This window comes from Cannabis sativa, chromosome 5 (genome assembly GCF_029168945.1).
Source record: "Cannabis sativa cultivar Pink pepper isolate KNU-18-1 chromosome 5, ASM2916894v1, whole genome shotgun sequence".
NCBI classification, from domain to species: domain Eukaryota; kingdom Viridiplantae; phylum Streptophyta; class Magnoliopsida; order Rosales; family Cannabaceae; genus Cannabis; species Cannabis sativa.
This window is the reverse complement of record NC_083605.1, coordinates 72711336-72730035: the sequence shown is the minus strand read 5'-3', so window position 1 is coordinate 72730035 and position 18700 is coordinate 72711336. Positions and strand designations below refer to the sequence as shown.

At 27.8% G+C, this 18700-nt stretch overlaps 2 protein-coding genes across 2 annotated transcripts; one reads left to right on the top strand and one right to left on the bottom strand.

Annotated features, from left to right (window-relative positions):
- Positions 1–223: 223 nt before the first annotated feature.
- LOC115716481 (ferredoxin C 2, chloroplastic) lies at positions 224–3951 on the top strand. Its single transcript, XM_030645293.2, has 6 exons — positions 224–597; positions 822–885; positions 2642–2730; positions 3189–3257; positions 3522–3566; positions 3665–3951. Exons 1-6 carry the CDS (start codon positions 340–342, stop codon positions 3707–3709), a joined length of 570 nt encoding a protein of 189 aa, XP_030501153.2. The 5' UTR covers positions 224–339; the 3' UTR covers positions 3710–3951.
- Positions 3952–16350: 12399 nt separating this feature from the next.
- On the bottom strand, positions 16351–18700 carry LOC115716485 (protein LOL1). Its single transcript, XM_030645296.2, has 6 exons — positions 18552–18700; positions 18194–18367; positions 17919–18032; positions 17716–17829; positions 17494–17603; positions 16351–16784 (listed from the first exon to the last, which is right to left on the bottom strand). The coding sequence occupies exons 2-6, from the start codon at positions 18261–18263 to the stop codon at positions 16743–16745; spliced, it is 450 nt and encodes a 149-aa protein (XP_030501156.2). The 5' UTR covers positions 18264–18367; positions 18552–18700; the 3' UTR covers positions 16351–16742.

Sequence of the window (18700 nt, the reverse complement as noted above, 5' to 3'; positions counted from 1 at the left end):
AAAATGTAAGTGTAAAATAAATTAAAAAATAAATAAAACTAATTAAGCTAAAAACAAAAACATAAAATATGGGATTGGATAATAAGTTTATAAAAATATGGCATATCAAATACCATAAAAAATCTTAAATGTAAAAAAATGTCATAAAAGAGTGGCAAACTTAAAAATGCCATATTTTTCTAACTTTGTTATGAAATCCCATATTTCATGTAATTTTCATCAAATAAAATGGGTAGCAGTGAATTATAGCCCACTCTCTCTCCCCGTTATCCTCTTGTGGAATAGTAGCAGTAGCAGATAATACTAAGTAACAATTAACCATATACAACAACAACAAAGATGAAGCCTCTAATGGAGCTTACCATTCCCTACAATTCAGCCACCACTTGCCTCTACCCAAAACCCCCACTAACCCCTCAAATCTCCACACTTCACCATCCTTTCAATCCCTCAAAACAACGCCGCAAAACCACCACCTCCCAACTCCAAACGCCAGCTGGACTCACCGCCTCACTTCCTTCCCCAACAATTCCATCTCACAAGGTCACTGTCCACGACAGACAGAGAGGTGTTGTTCACCAGTTCACCGTCCCTGAGGTACACCCATTGATTTTTAAATATTACATTTTTGCGTTTGTTTCTCGAGAAAAATAATAACATATCGAATCATGAAATGTGGCAGTATTTTAGTGTTTCTTTTGTGTTAATTTGATTAAAATTCTCTTTGGTTCATGAGAAAATTGATAAAATAATCATTCATTGACATTAAATTTACATCAAAATTTTGAACAATTTAGGTGTAACATGATTAAAATTTGCAGGACCAATATATATTGCACACAGCTGAAGCTCAGGATATATCTCTTCCCTTTGCTTGCAGGCACGGTATTGTTTTCTTATCTACAGTCAATTTTTCTTTTTGATGAATTTTTGCTCTACTTTCATTGATAGAATTTTGATGTAGATATGGATACTTCCATGGAATAGAATTTTGTATCTTTAAAGTTTAGCATCATAACACTGTAGACAAAGATTGTAGGGTATAGTATAAAAGGGTAATTCAATTTTAAGCTCAAATTTTGGTGCTTGAATTTTTTTAGTATAGTTTTTCAAGTTGGGAGGACAAATTGATGGAGTCAGCAGCATAATGAGTTGTTTTGGGTATTTATGAGAGCTATCTTTCTTGTGTGTAGTTCTTGGTATATGGATTGAATGTTCAACTTTTTAACACGGTTCCCTAGTTCACATGAGTTGCAATGACTATGTTTCAGAGGTTTGAAGGCAAGTAGCAATGGATTTAGTTTGTTTAAACAATAAAATTATTGTTACCTTCCATGATTCCACCTGTGAATTATTGCATAGTATGGGGGACAATTTCGCTATTTAATTCTGTCATCATTTCTGATTAGTTGTATACCTAAAAATTGCTTCTTTTTTTGATTTTTCCTTAAATTGCGTGTGTAAGAGAGAAAGAGAGTTTCAAAATGCTTGCTTAGATCTTTGATTGACGATTTTCTTCGTGTTCTTTTGTTATTTTTACATGCCTTAGTTTCTAAGCTCTTCCTCAAGAAATTTTTCAAAGAGAAATTTGAATTTCCATACTTACAAAATTCCATTATTTTTTTCCTAAATACATACTTACTAAAATTGCTAATATATGCCAATTTTACTAATTTTCCAAAACTAACCCTCCCATTTGAATTCAACTCTCAGCCGACTCTCTCTCTCTCAACTCACCAACACCCCACGCCACCCATCAACCCCAAACGGTGACCCACGAAACGTTCACCCACGCTCAACCCCAACCCCAAACTGTCACCGACGCTCAACCCACGGAACCCGAAGAAAACCCCAACAACCCCAGCCCCCAAACCCCTCTCTCTTCGTCTCTCTAAAACTGAAAAAAAAAAAAAAAAAAAAAACTCCGGTGGTCGATGGTCGGACCATGGGGTCCGATGGGGTCCGACCAATCGGACCCCATCGGACCCATGGTCCGACCATCGTACCCAACCTCTCTCTCTTCGTCTCTCTCAACCGGAAAAAAAAAAAGAAAACTCCGGTGGTCGATGGTCGGACCATGGGTCCGATTGGTAGGACCCCATGGTCCGACCATCGGACTACTGGAGTTTTTTTTTTTTTTTTTTTTTTTTCCAGTTTTAGAGAGACGAAGAGAGAGGGGTTGGGGGGCTGGGGTTGTTGGGGTTTTCTTCGGGTTCCGTGGGTTGAGCATCGGTGACAGTTTGGGGTTGGGGTTGAGCGTGGGTGAACGTTTTGTGGGTCACCGTTTGGGGTTGATGGGTGGCGTGGGGTGTTGGTGAGTTGAGAGAGAGAGAGAGTCGGCTGAGAGTTGAATTCAAATGGGAGGGTTAGTTTTGGAAAATTAGTAAAATTGGCATATATTAACAATTTTAGTAAGTATGTATTTGGGAAAAAAATAATGGGGTTTTGTAAGTATGGAAATTCAAATTTCCCTTTTTCAAAGCTAAAAGTTGAAATTCACTGGAAACCCAACAACAGTCAAAGTGCTTTTGGAGCTTTAGAAGCCCAAAAGTGGGTAACTAGCCCCTATATGACCATCAATATCTGCTGCCTGGCATTATTAGTGCTATGCTTTATAGTTTCTGATAAGTTTCTTTGCCAGGTTGCTGCACTAGCTGTGCCGTACGAGTAAAGTCTGGAGAACTTAGACAGCCTGAAGCCCTCGGCATATCTTCTGAACTGAAAGCAAAGGCAAGCCTATAAATTTGGCTCATATTGACATTATTTTGTACAAGTACATTGTGAATAAAAGCAAGTTACAAACAAATAAAATATATTAAAAGAAAAAACTAGCTTACACACACTTAATCACAAAGAGGTCATTCACAAAGCATGACTTCACAGGCAAGGAAGACCTCTTGATGTTGCTTAGAATTACAACTGTAAAGTTGGAAGGTTACGGCAATAAATTATGGTTGGAATTGGACTACAAAATTGATGCATACGAAAGAAGCTGTTGTTCAAATGTAATGAATTGATGAGATAGATAGTATAGTAACACTATGAGACATTCCTTCAATTAGAAGTAACCCTATACGACATTGTTTCAACTAAGATTGGTTGATGATAATTTGCAAATTTTGATGTTACATATTGAATAGAAAATAAATGAAATTGTTAAAACTTATGTTTGCTTTTTGAAAATTCAGGGGTATGCACTTCTTTGCGTGGGCTTTCCATCCTCTGATCTTGAAGTTGAAACACAAGATGAAGATGAGGTATTAAACTTTAAGCTATATAGTTTTATGAACTTAGAATGGATTCTGTGCTATCTTAGCTTCTTTAAGGTATCGTTGTCAAGGATATTTGCGCCTTTCTTTTGCACAAAAATAGTTTCGCCCTTTCAATTTGGTGCAGAGAACTTTGAAACCTAGTAAATATTATTTGAGCAGGGGGAGGCTTTCTTAGGAGTCATATTTATTTGCATTTTCGGTTTTACTGTTTCTTAACATTGTAGAACTTGAAATGTTTGGCACATGCAGGTGTATTGGCTTCAGTTTGGAAGATATTTCGCTCGAGGACCAATTGTAAGTTCTGAATCCACTTTTGATCCCCAAACTTCTTTTTGACATGGAATCGTACATTTTCACTTTTGCTTATGTTCCGCACTACATGGATGTTACAGGATAGAGATGATTATGCATTGGAGTTAGCCATGGCAGATGAATAAGCTATTATTGAGAGCTGAATTTGGAGTTAGGGATCTCTGCGCGGACCAAATGTGCAGATTTTTAATTTTGTTACGAGTCTCATCTACTTAACTCCTTACCCAGCAATGCAGCCCCTGTAATAATCTTCCATTGTATAAATGACTAAGACTGATAATGTTGTATCTTAGATGTACACCATCACTGTCAATGTATGTTTAATCATTTTCATGCATCAATATAATGTTGTTAAGAAATAGAAAAACTGAAAATGCAAATAAATATGACTCCTAAGAAAGCTTCTAGTTAACTTTGCCCAAGTTAGCAAGAGATTTTATAGGTAATTAATAATCAATAAGTAGAAATAATATTTTACTTTATTACATGTGATGGTACATATATTTGCAAGTTTTTTTTTTTGGCATCCTTTCTGAAAGTTGTTTTTTATTTGTTTCATTAATGTTTATGTTATTTGTTTGACTTGTGAGGTTGATAGACAATGCTCTATGAACTATCAAGATTACAGGTTGTTTGTTTTGGCCTTTGAGTTGCATGAGAAAGTGTGGAGCGAGTGAATTTAGTGGGGCATTTGGGTTGGGGTTCTGGGTTGGAGAGGAGAGCTGGGTTGCATGAGATCACGAGTTGTGACTTAAACGAGAGAGATCGAGCAGGAGAGAGGGTTAGAGTTTTCTAGGTTGGAGAGGGGAGCTGGGTTTTTAGGATTCTGGGTTTCAGGAAGTTGGGTTCGAGGTTTCTGAGATTCTGGGTTTAAACCACGGCGCTCTTTCCTAGTCCATTTGCCAACACCGCATAAGCAAATGGAAACAAAGAGTCACAAGTTAGGGTGAAAGAGAGTGGAAATGGAGAGAAAGCTACAGAACGGGATGGTTGATGGTTGTTTCTGGTTGTGTTGTGTTGTGATTGTGGTGGTAGTGGTGTGATAAATTAACCAATAGACTCTGTTATTGTTTTAAACATGACACATATAAGACTCAAATTTTAGATTATTGGGTCTAGATAAAAACATGCAGTATCAGTTACTTCCAAATGTTATTTTAAGAAATTCAAAACGAAATTTGTACTGACGAAACTGAAAGAAAATTATAGTTTGATAAATATTGGATATTTATGACGCTAAAAATAAACATTGAGTTTATGTCGCTTACAAATTTAACACTTTGGATATTTATATCACAATTTACCCTATATATAATAGAATTATTTACACCACATACTGAAATTTTTAACTTTTTAACTTTTTTACTGTGGGGTGGAATTTTTTTCAAAAATACTATGTTTTTTTTTCCCAAAAATAATGTGTAAGTTTTATGATGTGTACTGTGTTAGATTTTCACTATTGTTCTACGGTTGTTTTTTAGTTATTCCACTGTTATTTTTAGTTGTTCTGTTTTGTGTTTTACTGTTGTTCTATAAAAACACAGTATTTTTGAAAAAAATTCCGTGTAACAGTATCTTTGTAAAAATTAACTAAAATTTCAATATTTTTGTAAATTTCTCATAATATAATTTTGGGCTTAATCACACATTATATCCACCTAGCCCATGTCCCATTTCTTTCTTTCTTTCTTTTTTTCTTTCATTTTAATTTCTTCATGCACAAGAGAAGAGATAAACATCATATAGAAATGTGATAGGACCAACTTTGATTGGCTAATAAAAATGCACATTAACTTTAATGTGACACAAAGCACCATATATCTTTATTGTGTCTTTAATTTGATCTTTTTGTATTTTTCATCTAATCTTTTCACTCTATTTAATTCCAAAAGTTCACATTTAAGTCCCAATGTACACAATATTGAGATAATTAGTTATAAAATAGAAAAATAATCAAAATTAATAATAATTACAAAAACTACATAAAACTAATCTAAATGAACTAATAAATTAATATATAGGCAAAAACTAAAGAAAATTAATTAAAAATCACTAAAAATATTTGAGAACAAAATTATTATAATGTACAAAAAAGACTAAATAATTTTATTTGCATAGAGTTATAATAATAATAATAATAATAATAATAAATTTTTGAAAATAAAACTAAGCAAAAAATATATTTCACGTGTAACGTGTTACTTTTATTAGTATATATAAAATATCTTTACGATAGAAATAAAAATGTAAGAAAAAAAATGAAATTAATACCAAAAATTAAATAAATTAAAGACATTAATTGTAAAATAAAAAAAATATGAAAAAAAAAATTTATATGAATAAAGTGTGTTTTAAGTTTCATGAGAAAAAAAAAAGGGACTATATATAGACTATATATATATAGTGTAATAAAACATGGTGATAATTATTATATATGTGATCATAATTTGTGAATCAACCAAATTGAATGTGTCATAATAATCCCCCATGTGGACGTACTAAATGCAGACAAAGCATGTTCCCTTTCATGTGATTCCCAAATCTACCATTTTATTATTTATCACTTTGCCTAACAAAATCATATATCTTTTTTTATTATAACTTTCTTTTTCAAAATAAAAATATAAAAAAAAATAAAATTGCAGTGAAACTAACCACCACGGATGTGTCATAAAATGGAGTCATTACCAAAGGAGAATATACACTAAACACTTTACTGATAAATTTTTTTAGGATTAAATGTGATTTTTAGTCATAATCAAAAATTATTTTGTGACTAAAAAGAACATAATATTTAAATATAAATTGTCAGTTTTAGTCACAGGAAATATTATGACTAAAAACATATTTAATCACAATAAATTCTGATTTTCGTGATTAATATCTTTACTCGCGAAATTTTTAATCACAATATAAAAATAATAATTTATAATTAATTACAATTTTTTTTACTTTCAGTTCGTTGTCATTATATAAAAATAAATATTTTTTAGGGATAAATTATTATAAAAAAATAAAGTATTGAATATGAAAACTTTATCAATTGAAAATTGGGACATCGTATTAATTAATTCTAACTTTTTCATTTGATTGAAATTTGAGTTTGAATATGTACTCACAAGAAAAAAAGGGTATATTAGCAACCACATAAATTACTTTTCATCTTATCCATTGTGTTTTATGATTAATCAAAATCATTATTTATATATATACACAATATATTTCTGAATTATTTTTTTCTTCTTGTTCATGGTTTTCTCAAGTTATATATCTAGTTTTGTAACAAAGACACAAATGGATAGTGACAGAACCATAACATTTTATATGTGTATATATATATATATATATATATTTGTGTGTATGTGTTTTTTCACATTCATTATTATTATTTTGAGACAAAACTTGGATAAAGTGAAGACCAAGTCGTCTTTGCATCATGGCTTTACTATATTTGCTCATCATATATATAATATATCCATACTAAAATCAAAGGCAAATCAAAATATATCTATTCTATATAAAGTGTGCCTATATAACTAAAATTCTTGGTTATGAGAAATTCAGGGTGATTTTTTTATTTTTATTTAATAAAATAATAAAATATTATTTTGTATATAATAAAATAATAATAAAACAAATCCCATTAATATTTGAACTGATATTTAAACTGAATATTTAAATATTCGAGAATCACAACCCATTTAAAAAACTTATCGGTCCCTCTTAGAATATTTGAACACACTTATAAAAAATACAGCCGGAGTCACAAACCCATATATCCCATTCTCAATCGTATACATTATATAAAGCAGATAAATTTTGATTGCAATAAAAATTTACGAAAAATCTTGGAAGAAAAAAATTTGACTATAAAGTGAAAAAGAGATTTAGTATCATGATTATTAATAATTCTGAATTTATAACAATGTAAAATTATGTAAGGAAAAAACCATTACATAATTCCTTTCGAGAAAAATATGGGAAAAGTTTATGGTTTTATTTATATATATTGGAAAAAGTTTACACAAATTTATATCTATTTTATATAAAGTATGCCTATATAACAGAATTTTTGGTTTATGAGAAATTTATGGGCTACTTTTTATTTATATTAAAAATAAAATAGTTTATTATTAAAAATAAAATGGTTTATGAAAAATTCGTGGATCACTTTTTATTTATATATAATAAAATAAATCCTATTAAATCCAAAAAAATAAGATCGGGTTTTTGCTGTTGTACATCTACGATTGGGTTTTCTTTAATTATTTATTATATTCCTTTTCCTATTACAATTTTGACATTCTCATGGGATCACTCATAATATTCCAATCCGCACTTCTCTTTTTTCTTCTTCACAACTTAATAAAAAAATATATAAGTAATAATAATAATAAAAAAAAAAAAAGCGTGACTTTTATCAAAGTTCACAAAACCAAGCATCAATGGCAAAAAAAACCCAACAAAGTTTACAGCTAACAAATGATTCTAAAAGTTCGGCATATGCATTAGTTTCTAGGAGCAAAGTTTGTTAAAGTTACGTAATAATTTACATATATGTTGCAAACACAATATACCAAAAATAAAGAAGAATATGGAAGAAAGAAGAGACCAATATTCACATTTAGAAAGGCAATAGAGATAATAATAAAAACTTTTCATTTTTTTTCTTTTTTTTTATCAAATTTTTTTTTTTTTGAATAAAGATAAATATGAAATTTTAATCATATAGAGTTTTATTTTAATAAAATATAGTATTTTAAAATAATTTAAATTCAAATAATTTAATAGTATTTTTTTATAGAATACTATCACTTTTTGTTAAACATGGTTTTCACTTTTTGTCAATACCATATTCAATTTATCAACGAAAAAAATAGACAATCCACATATATGCGGACCCGGCTAGAATGAAAAGTGTAAAATACAAAAATTACACTATTGTCTCTATCGAAGCAACTGAAGATTGAAATCCACCAATGACTATCATTAGTTTTCTTATCTACAATTTTTAGACAAATGCTATCTTCAATTATCAACAATTTAGAGATTGATTTTTAATTTTTTTTTTATCTTACACCCATTTAAGTAATGTTTCTTTAAGTATTGGAACATCAATTTTTAATTTATTTTTGGATTAACTTAAGAACATATTTAAATCATCAAGCTTTCTTAAACACTAATATATTGCATTCGGTATTCACTTTTAATTGACAACATTATAAACTATAATATTAGATACACATAATAATAATCTTACCTAATAACTAATAATATTTTTTCTTTAATTTTTAATTGTATCACTTTCAAATAACATAGAAAAAACTAGCATAAAATTTAGTATACGTGCCTCGCACGTAATTTTTGCTAGTATACATAATATATATATATTTCCCAACAAAAAAAGTTTGATAAGTATAACACATATATATATATTTATATATATGATTCTCAGTGTCTCTGACCCCATCTTATTACACAAACACCAATTTCTTGTTCCAGCTTTAATTAACAAAGCTATACCGTACATACTCTTAGCTATGGATTTTTTTTATTTTTATTTTTTTTAAACAAATAAAAAAAAAATCTAAGAGATAAAATTGTTGGTTGTGATTTTGTCTTCATGTTTGTGAGATTGGAAACATGAGTGGGTTCCCATGATCTCCTCAGTCATTTCATGAAATCAAATATTTATATATCCACGATTAAAATTTTAGATAATTGATCTAGTAAGAATAATACCTTTGTTAAATTGAAAAAAAAAAAGAAGAAATTATACGTATATTAATAAATTAATAGCATATTTTCACCAAAAAAATAAATAAATTAATAGCATATATAATATTTCACGTACATTAATAAATAGGATTTTTTTTTTTTAACTTTTAATTACATTTCAAAACTATTTTTTTTTTACATTCCTACGAAATTCCACACAAAAATTTCTATAACAACTAATGGAGTAACCTAAATATCGCAATCAAAATCTGTATAGCAACCTACATAAAAGTTACTAGAGCAACTCAAAACGTAAATTTAAAAAAAATTAACAAATATAATATATAATAAAGTAATTTTCCTAATTAATAAATATTATTATTTTTCTATTGTTATTTATATAATTACTATTTCAAGATGATGATGACATGAAGGTATATTTATATATATTATATATATATAAATATAAATTCACAAAATTATTTGAGAGGGGGCTCATGACCTTGTGTTAAATTGTTTGTGTTAGCCTTTTAGGTATATATATTCATTCATGAAGAGTGCTACCATCAATTTTCTATTATAATTTTTTAATCAACTTTTGTATTTGAAAATATATATTAGAATATTTTTTTCAAAATTCTTTTCATGATGATGTTCGTTATAGTTATTGTTAGGATTTTATGTCTTAAATAAAACTTAATTTCATTATAATCTTATTTATTTTTAATAAAGATCTGAAATCATATCTTGATTTTGTTATATGTTTTGTTCACATGTCTATTATGTGATTATAAGTTTTATTAAATTCCAAACATATAGTTATTCACAATTACAGTAATGTCATCACGGTGGAAAGTAATTATAATTATATGCTTCAAATTATTTAGTCTCGAAATATATCAGTGCACTAAATTTACACTAACGTGAAAATAGTGATGAGGTTTAATTGCTTGCACTTAGATAAGTGGAATGTCTTTTCCAGAGCTTTTAGTAAAGTAAATCAGGATCAGTTGTATGGGCTATACATTGGACTAGACCAACATTGACAATAGAAAAGATATCATAAACTTACTGTTATATCTTTTCTAAGTCAATGTTACTTAGTTGATCATGGATCATTTGATCTCAATCTTGAGATAATTGAGTTCTAGTTTAATTGTATTGCACAGGTTTTTTGACTTGTTCGTTACTAGCTTACCTGTAGAAATAGCACATACTTACATCTTAAGAACTCGGTAGTGCAATTGAGTAAGAGTATTGTAAATCATAGATATGGATATTTATAGCTTCCATAATTATTTAAAAGTGAAACGAAGGTTTCCTTTTAGCTTAGCTAAAGGCGTTAAATGGTTGAACGCTCTTTTTAGTAATTATATTAGTTTCTCGAAATGTCATTTGTAAGTAACTAAGGCGTTTGGTTGGGAGGAATGAAATATAGGAATGAGAATGGGAATAAGAATAAGAATAGGAATGGAATGAAATAAAATTTAAAATGCATAAAAAAATTGATAAAAAAATCATTAAATTTTTTTTCTTGTTACATTGGAATGGTCATTCCTTTCTTTTCAAAATGGAATAGCCATTCTACCAAAATGATGGAAAAAGCATTCAATTGGAATGATATTCCAATACTTTAAAATGCAACCAAACAAAGGAATGGAATAAAAATTGTTTCCTTTCCATTTCATTACCTCCAACCAAACGCCACCTAAGTGTTTTAAGGATAAAATACATTGAAGGGTAAAATAGTAATTTTATCTCTACGCAATATAAACTATCTATAGAGGATCAATGATTGTTGTGATTGAAACAATGGATAAATTATAGCGTATCTATACTTGGTGTATGAAATGTTCTATGTATCAGGAGTGTAATTCTGAATTTATAGTGAAGTCAGGAAGAATTAATAAGTTAGGAAATTTACTTGGTAGATTTCAAGATCGCTGCTTATTAGGAGTTTTAGTTACATAGGCTCATGGTCCCCACATTGTCTGAGATAATATCATCTTGTAGACTCAATTAATTGATCTAATAAGTCAATTAAAATTGAAAAATAGACTATGTCTTATTTAAGAATTTTTACTAAGTTTGGACAATTTTGAGAAGAAATTAAAAGAGATACAAAGTTTTATTTGTTAATTAGTACTCCTTGTGGGTCTAATTAATAATATATTTGCATTATATTTTTATTTGATAATTATTTATAATTATTAAAATAAAATTGATATTTAATAATTAGATGAAAAGACAGTTTAGTTTCATTAAAAGTGGCAAAAATCTAACTCTAAATCCCATGAAAAATACGACCCTAAAGTTAGATTTTAGCCCGAATTTTTATTTTAAGTCCATCTCATCTAAACTTAACCCTATGTGTAGCGATATAAAAAAAAAGAGAAGAAAATTAAAAAATTTAATGTCTCATCTTCGTCTTCTCTTTTATTCACAAATTTCGAAATAGGCATATACTATGGCTTTTGAATTCCCATTCTCAAAAATATGTTCCAAAGGTGAATTGAGTACAAACTTACATTATTTAATGTGGTACTCAGACATTTGTAGAAGACTATGATAAAGACAATCGAAGGAGAAGGAGAGTCTAAGTTCAGTTCTTGATCATACTCTGCAACAAAAAAATCAAGGATTAAAGAACTGAACGGAATAAATCATATCATTTGCTACAACTAATGTGAGGTTTTTCTAACATTGTTGTGTTTATTTCATTATTTTAAAGTTTATTCTTATTTAGGTTGTTATAGATTATATATTTATTATCAACATACATGTTAGTAAATATAGATTCTGGTAAAATAAGATCCAACAGTTACAAAATTATCCATGTAAATTTTTTTAAAAAATTAAATAGCTTACAATGTTGAAAATAATTTTGAAATTTTTTAAATACGCGTGATAAATTAAAATATATTAGGAATTTTATTTTCAGTATTGTAAAATGTAAACTATTCAAAAAATTTAAAAATTTTACAAGAATGAAATTATAACTATAATAAAGAAAATTAAAAAAAAATATTCCGACATGTCATTCAGCTGTAGAGGTTGACTAAGAATTTATAATAAGAGATTGTAATTAGCACTTATCATTCATTCATATATAAAGCATTGCTATTAGGCAAAATGATACCTTACAATTAGTTAACAATATTCTACAAAACTTATTGTATATAATTATATAAAATCTAATATTTAATTACACTATATATAAATATATATAATACACCTTAATAAATAGTACTCGTACTTTTTTAACAATTTCTCATTTATCAATAATCTCTTCATATATATATGTAGGCATTAATTGTTGTTTGATTTATGACTGGACTCCACATATTAATGTGTCATATACATTAGTACTCATTATGCCAAAAATGTGAATAATCAAAGTTGGACCATTTTCAAAGGACACTTACTTGAGCATGGTCTTACTAACTCACCTCTATTCATAATCATAGCCCACAGAATTGTAAAACCAAACAAGGGACTATATATATATATACTAAAGTTTCAATAAATACCTATAATAATAATAATAATAATAATAAATGATGTACCTATGGAATGGTCTGTTACTGTCATGAATTAATAGTACTGCAGAGATCATATATATATATATAAGAAAAATAAATGAATTATTTTAAAGCATTATTATAGCTAACAATTTTTCTTCATACTATATACTATGATTTACCGACATTCTTTGCCTAATTAAGAACACTCACATTAGTGTTTTATTACTTCATATACTATTTTTTTTAACTTTTTTTTCAAATTTACGGTTTGAGTTTCTAAAGTAGTTGCAGCACTAGTTGCAGTAAGGGTTTCTATACGATTTTTTTACAATTTAGGTTGCAGCGCTAATTGCAATAGGAATTTCTAGAATTTTGTAAAAATAAAAAAAAAAAAAATGTTTTAAAGTGTAAAAATGAAAAAACCCCTTTTTTTCACTTAAATTGCTCAAAATATATCATTATTATCAATTTTTCTTTTTATGGTCGTCACAAAAAATAAAATAAATAAATAATCTTTTTATGGCTTTTGGTTATACTGTGATCAAGGTCTAAACAAAATAAGAAAAAAAAAAAACTTTAAGCAAATAATATTCAGAATTTTGTGTTTTGCAAAAATTATTAATCAAACTCTTGTTAAATGATAAATCGTATTTTATATTTTTTAAAATGATACAAATAATATCCTGAACTCAATTTTTCGTTATTTTTTTTAATATAATTAACTTGAATTAAAACTAATTCTAGCACAAACAAATATAAAAAAATATAATCAGCTTGATCATAATATTTTTTGATCAATTATTAAGTTTAATTTAACAAAAGTTAAGCTGATTTATACTATTTTAAAACATATTTAAAAAAAAACAAATAAAAGGATAATAATAATAAGTAAATATTGTGACCAAGGTCATTTTATTATAGCTGTACTCCAATACAACCAACATGAGGGGTGTATTAGAAAATAATCTCATATTAGTAATCTATAACAAGAAAGCAATAACTTTATATATGGAATTATAGGTTAACTCTACACTTAATTTTTACAATATATATTTTTTGTAAATTGGTTTATTTTTATTTTCTCCATTTGGTTTATGTTTCAATGGGCTATTGACACAAAACAAGTCTTTTCATCAATAATAGGATCATTTGTCATTTCTTGTGATAAATCAAGTCTAACCAAGATGGGAAATTATTATAGTATGAGTCTTAATAACACAAGCTAGCCATTATACAATACAAAATTAAATGATTGAGCCAATATTATTGTTATTAGTAGTATTGGCTGAGAGAATCTAGTTACAAGAAAGAGCTTGATATATAGTATAAAGGGAAGACCACAAAGAGACTAGCTAGAGTATTGTCCACCTAGCTCAATATATATATATGAGTGCACTTTTAATGGGTATTACCCATGAATAGATAAAAATAGAAAATTTTGAATTTTTATACTTAATTTTTTTATCTAATTAAAAAAATCTCTCATTTTTATATCATATTGGTTGAGATTGTTCCATCGGTTAAAAAAAATTAAAAAAAGGTTTTTAGCAAGAAAAATAAGAAAAGAAAAAGTTGAGTTTTAGTTAAATATATTTGTATGAACATATTTTTGATATAGTGTAAAAAAAAGATATTTTTTTATATATTTTTTTTAATAAAGTAGTAATTAAGTATAAGAATTTAAATTTGTGATTTAATTATTCGTTATTAGATTAAATTCAATGGTTTCGTATTTTTAAAATTAATATTTATAGTTAAATTTTAATAACCATTCACATGTAATACCTATTAAGAAATGTTCCATATATATATAAATTGCTTTATCAATTATTAAAGCTCATCAACCTTGAGTACTCTACCACCACATATAAGGTTAAGGCTTACTCACTAATTTAACTCACATCAACCTTCTCTCTCTTTCCATATTACTAGTACTACCATAGCTATTATTAGTTATCTTTTCAAATCCTACCTACTTGGGAAAAATTAATTGACAATTCTAACTAACTTCCTTTATCTAGAGATGGTTATTAATAATGCTAAAGGGCATTCTATTCTATAATAATAGTATGATGGTCACTTGGTGTAATTCATACATACATTCTATTTTAAATCAAAATATGTGGAATTTGATTTTAATTTGCATTATTGATATTACTTAGTGCTATGCTTTTTTTTGGGGTTTTTTTAATTTTTTTCTTCATGCTTTTTGGAGTATTGCTAAAAGGGTATTCTATGGTCCTTGCAGCTTGGTTTCTTTGTCTTTTTGTTGAGAGTGATGCATGAATTGTTAATTATGTTATGTTTTTTTGTGAAATTATTTCTGTTAGAATTTGAAAGTGTGTCATTATGGTATATAAGATTTCATCTCAAAATTAATTGACAATGAAAATAATATATAATACATTTATTTTGTATATAGTATTATTTTCTACACATTGTCAGGACAATTTCTAATAGTTTCTTAATAAAAAGTAATAACGCAACACAACTGTACATTAAAAATGAAAAATAATTAGTATTTTTATTTCCTAAACATTTTACATTGCAAGTTATGCCCCTTATAGTATATGACTTGTTAATAATATCTCTTAAAATATAACTTTTATGATAACATATTCTTTCCATCACATTTTATTCAATTTTATCGTAAAATGAGTGAGGTAGTAGATGGTAGTTGATAAATAGATACTGATTAAATACCCTTCACCCTTTTTACATTAATGAATAATAAAATAGAATACTTTTTTCTTATATAATAATTTTTAGTTTTTTAATCATTAAAGTAAAAAGAGTTAAAATATTTAATTTGTATCCATTTATATATCAACTACCAATAAAATTAAAAAGAAGATGATAAAAGAATTGCGTCTGCATTATAAAAGTTATATTTCGAAAGATATTATTAACGAGTTGTGTACTATAAAGGACGCAACTTAATAGTGTTAAAAATTCAAAAGGCAAGTTAATTATTCAAAAATAAAATGCCTTGGTTGGAAGGATTAATTCCTCCTCAATAAACTTTGGTGATTTTATCAAAATATATACATATAAATTCTATGCATGGTGACACCAATAACACTACTTGACGTGTTTTACCGTAATTGGTATAATGAAAATGTACAATAACATTAACATTAGACCCAATATTAATTTGTACTATATACATTATGGTGTTGAGCACATATATGATATCAATTTTCAAATAGTTCCTATAGAATCTTAATTTATTAATGAGATATACTGATATTATATGTATATATATACATATATATGCAAGTCAAAATCATATATTTTAAACCTTTCATGTAATTAGTAGTACAAGTATTTCTTTGGAATTGGAGGAGTCCACAACATCAATTTTACATTCTAAAAAATATCTCTTCTGGTCCCAAAACCCAACTGTAACTTTCTTAGATGAGATCAATTCACTGAGCATCATAATCAAATTTCTAACCACTAATCTATATATGTACTTGTTTGGACCATTTTCACAATGCAAATTGCATATATATCAAAACCTCTTTCAAAAGAAATTTTTTTTCCTTTTCATTTTCTCAATATAAGAATGACATTAATTAATCCAATACAGCAAATTTGTCCAAACAATAACGTGAAAAAGAAAATTGGTGACATAGTTTTATCCTTATCCGAAGATTTTCATGAACACTCACACTCTAAAAGTCATTCTCACATAAGAAAAAAGAAAACTACTTATTCTTTTGGAAGGGTCACACAAAAGTGGGAAAAAAAAAAAAGAAGAAGAAAAAACTCTATACAATGGATGAGATCACTTAGAGAAGAGAAAAAAAATTCTCTGATTATTTGACATATCATCTTCTTCTTATATAGTTATAGCCTCATGACATGATATGATATGATATGATCATCAATTCATTTCAAGTGTTTGATATTTTTAGCCATTGAATTTCTGTTCAGTTGTGGTTGTTGTTGGGACCTGCATACATATAAGACCAAACATCACTCAATATCTTATAACCAAACATTAATGAGTATTCCTTATTTGTCCCCTAAATTATTACCATTAACAAAATATATTTCTTTGATTCAAAGAAAGTGTGATGTGCTTAGATATTGATATGTTTTACGTAAATATTATTTTGAACTTTATATTTTATAAATATATTAATTGCATATCTTTTGACAATTCGAACCCTTTGTTTTTTTAAAATTGTACAAAATATTATTATTAGCTTAATTTTTGTTAAAATAAAATTTAATAATCTGATTTAAAAGTATTATAACTATTCTAGCTATTTGTTTTACCATTGTTCATGCTAGAAATTGACTTTAAGTTTAGGTTGGTTTTATTGAAAAAAATGACGAAAATTAAACTTAGTGTATTATTTTGTACTATTTTGAAAAATACATGACTCGATTTGTCATTTAACAAAATAAATAGTTTAATCAATAATTTTAATAAAACACAAAATCCAAAATAGTATCTATCTATAAATTCGGTAATGGTAAACTTGAACAAGGGGTAAAAAGGGGTAACAAAAATAAAAAACCAAAGAATTTTTGTATGAAAATATAGAAGAAGGGAAGTATAGATAGTAGGATGAAGAGTTTAGTTGTGTTACCATTTTTATAGCACATAATATTTGTGTAATGAAAATGAATATTAATGTGTACTCACTACTCACCCCAACTGATGTCACAAAATTGCAAACTGCACATTTCACAGATCTTGCCCCATATTGGTACATCAGCAACATCCTGCAATTCCCACAATTCACATGTGCCACCTGATTTGCTGTCACATTATGCATTTCAACCACACTTCAAAATATAAAAAACCGAGAAAAAAAGAGAAGTTCCCAAGTTCGAATCAACCCCTAAAAACCCCCTAAAATAATAATAAATACCTTCCAAGGCAAGATTAACAGTGTGACAACAAGAACATTGCACACTTGTTGCTCCTCTTATGTACATTAGTAAAGTATGGCAACCTCCACACACAAGCTGAGCCATTTCTGTGCCTATATTTTGGTTTAAATTTTAGTTAAGAAAACAGAACAGAATTAGTTTTCTCTAAAGAAATAAAGGGAGTTTGAAATAACAAACTCACCGGGTGGCGGTACTGCTGTGACTGCATTGCAAACAGCACAGCATACCGAGGTAGCCCCGACCGGATACAGTAAAAGATTCCGGCATCCAGAGCATACTAGTTGGCTTTGTGCACCTGCTCAACATTATTCACATAATTAAAGTGTTATTTTTTTTAACTTGAGATTTGTAACAATTGAATGAATATCCAATAACATAAGCTATGTTAGTATAAGAAAGAGATAAGAAATGAAATGAAATGTTACATTATTATTGAATGAAGAGATTTTAAGATACCATTTGAAGGTGGAGTTGTATATGGTGCTGCTGCTGGTGGTGATGGATATGGTGCTAGTGGAACTGGCATTATAAGATTTCACTAACTTTGATTTTTGTTTTTTGTTTTTGTTTTTCTAAGCTTTTAAGAAAAAAGCTTATTGCCTCAAAACACAGAATATCATAATACCATACCTGAAAAAGTGAAGCAACCAAAAGAAAAACTCAGAAAAAGTGTTTATGATTAACCAACCATATGCTAGCTTCTATATCCCATAATGTTTACCATAAAAACACAAAAATATCTTTCATTTGAGAAATATTTATTAATTTTGAGAAAGGTTTGTGGAAAAGAATGGGGAGTGAGGAAAACACATACCTCTTCTTGTTGCCAAGTTGCAGAAGAAGTGAGGAGACAAAGAAAAAGAGAGTGAGAGGATATAGTTGAGCATTTGGGAGAAAGAGAAAGAGAAAGAGAAGAGAATTAGGTGGGGGCCAAACTAATTAAAGAGTGTTAAAAAGTAATTT